Raw genomic sequence first — 2,634 nt, forward strand, 5'->3', positions numbered from 1 at the left:
GGCAATGTGAAAGCGAATCACACTAAACAAAAAAAATCAACATTGTATTTGGTCCAAACCAAATCAAGTGAACTAGCGGACTTTCCTGGTGTGAATACACCCTTATGGCGCTTTTCCACTGCGTGGTACGACTCGGCTCGGTACGGCTCGGTTTGGCTCGGTTTGCGTTTCCCCTGCAGTTTAGTACCGCTTTAGAGTGGGCGGGATTATTCACATGTCGTTATAGTTGCGCCGCCTCTACTGCCGCGACTCCTAAAAAACTTTTTCATTCCGCGTCGCCCCATCAAGCTCTCGCTGGATCCGCTCCTCTGCTATCAACGAGAGGAACGTCTGTACTTCCTCAACAGGGGGAACAGCCACTTTTTGGTTGTTAAAAAAAGGTGCACTCGTTCAAAACAGCTGCGTTTGATCCTTCGCTGGCTGTGCTGATTTAAATCTAGCGCTTCTTTTGTGTTTGTGTAGCAAGTTCAGTGACGCAGGTAGCGATGATTCTCTCCGGCCAATCCGTGATCAGCAGAGTTTATACGTCACGTTTTGGTAACGGTACGGTACGCTTGGAACCCCAACCGAGGTGGTACTAAAAAAAGTACCAGGTACCAGGTACTGTACCCAGTGGAAAACCCCCCAAAAGTGAACCGTACCGAGCCGTACCGTGCCGTACCATGCAGTGGAAAAGCGCCATTAGTAATGTTGTCTCTGATCTGTGAGCGTATATGCGTTCAGGGGGCGTGGCTGTGGACGGCGATTGCAGGGAGGGTGGGACGTTGGCTTTCAGTGCTATCAGGCTAAAGTTAGCATTTTCCAAGATCTCCTACTGCACCTTTAATCATCTACGATGTAATGATGCTAAATCTCAATAACCCAGAAAAGCTACTAAGACAATACAAGGAAGTGACTAACCTCATTTGCACACTCATATAGGGCCTGGTCGTACTCGCTCAGAGCCACCAGAAAGATGATGGAAGTAACGTTTTCAAAACAATGGATCCACTTCCGTCTTTCTGACTTTTGGCCTCCAACATCAACCATTCTACAAAAAGAAGAGGTTTTGAATTATAAAATGGGTCACTGTCAGTCATCCATCTTCACACCACCATATAATTAAGAGTTACCTGAATATGACTGTCTGGAGGTCAAAGATGTACTCAATGATGCCTGTGGTTGGAATTCGGACTCTCAGAATATCCTGAACAGTCGGCAAGTAAAAGGATGCAGATATTCTGTCAATGTCATCGAGGTAACTAGTAAACAGAAAAAAATAAATAAAACAGACTTTGAGAAACCACGAAAATTCCTTTTTAGTTATTTGTCCAAAGCCCTAAATGGCCACCAAAATTCACCAAACACAAAGGAAAGTTTCAATTTCATATGATAAAGTTATACATATTTTTAATTAATATATCATGCAATATGTCATAAATATTTTTATTTTCTGTAGTAAAACGCTTAATTGTGTGCTGAGGTAAAAAAGAGTCTTCTGTTGCATACATTTCTCAGTTCATGAATTCCCTGAATCAAACCAATGACCAGGAATTTGCACTAAAGTCTGAGCGACAGCTACTTTTTTCTTCTAAATTACAGTTTACTTCTAAATTGAAAGTAGGGCTCTTAAAAAAGCACTATTACACAGTGACAGTATAAGTCGGTAATAAAGTGTGTATATATACACACACTACCGTTCAAAAGTTTGGGATCAGTAAAATTTGTAATGTTTTTTAAAGACGTTTCTAATGCTCATCATGGCTGTATCAAAAAACAGAGAAAAAAAAGTAATTTTGTGAAATATTATTGCAATTTAAAAGAACAATTTTATTTAAAATATAATTTATTCCTGTGAAGCAAAGCTGAATTTTCAGCATCATTACTCCAGCCTTTAGTGTCACATGATCCTACAGAAATCATTTTAATATGCTGATTTATAATCAATGTTGGAAATAGTTGTGCTTCTTAACATTTTGTGGGGCCTGTGATACTTTTTTCAGGATTCTTTGATAAGTAAAAAGGTATAAAAGCACACCATTTATTCAAAATAGAAATGTTGTCTTACAATATACACTACTATTCAAAAGTCTGGGGTCAGTAAATGTGTTCTTTCTTTTTTCAGGATATTAATCCTTTTATTCAGCGAGGATGTGTTAAATGGATAAAAAAGTGATAGTAAAGACATATATTGTTAGAAAAGGTTTCTATTTTGAATAAATTTTCTTTTTAACTTTTTATTTATGAAAGAAAAAAGTATCATGTTTCAACACTGATAATAAATCAGCATATTAGAATGATTTATGAAGAATTATGTGAAACTGAAGATTGGAGTAATGGCAGATGAAAATTCAGTGCTGCATCACAGAAATAAAAAGTTAATATATTAAATATATATTTTTTTAAGTAATATTAATATATATATATACATAATATTAGTGCTGTCAAACAATTAATCGCGATTAATCGCATCCAAAATAAAAGTTTTTGTTTATGAGTGTGTACTTTGTGTATATTTATTATGTATACATAAATGCAAACACATGCATGTATATATTTAAGAAAATATGTTATGTTTATATATTAAAGATATTTATATATAATATAAAATATATGAATATAAATATATACATGTAAATACATGTAAATATTTAA

The 2,634-nt window shown here is 35.7% G+C and overlaps 1 protein-coding gene across 1 annotated transcript in view; it reads right to left on the reverse strand.

Annotated features, from left to right (window-relative positions):
* Positions 1 to 2,634, reverse strand: part of gna14 (guanine nucleotide binding protein (G protein), alpha 14) — a 14,501-nt gene that overhangs the window by 4,713 nt on the left and 7,154 nt on the right. Inside the window, exons 4-5 of the mRNA XM_016538301.1 lie at positions 1,113 to 1,241; positions 901 to 1,030 (exon numbers count right to left, since the gene is read on the reverse strand). Of these exons, the coding sequence (XP_016393787.1) occupies positions 901 to 1,030; positions 1,113 to 1,241 (259 nt within the window). The remainder of the gene's footprint in view (positions 1 to 900; positions 1,031 to 1,112; positions 1,242 to 2,634) is intronic.

This window comes from Sinocyclocheilus rhinocerous, unplaced genomic scaffold, assembly GCF_001515625.1.
Source record: "Sinocyclocheilus rhinocerous isolate Xijiao unplaced genomic scaffold, SAMN03320098_v1.1 scaffold847, whole genome shotgun sequence".
NCBI classification, from domain to species: domain Eukaryota; kingdom Metazoa; phylum Chordata; class Actinopteri; order Cypriniformes; family Cyprinidae; genus Sinocyclocheilus; species Sinocyclocheilus rhinocerous.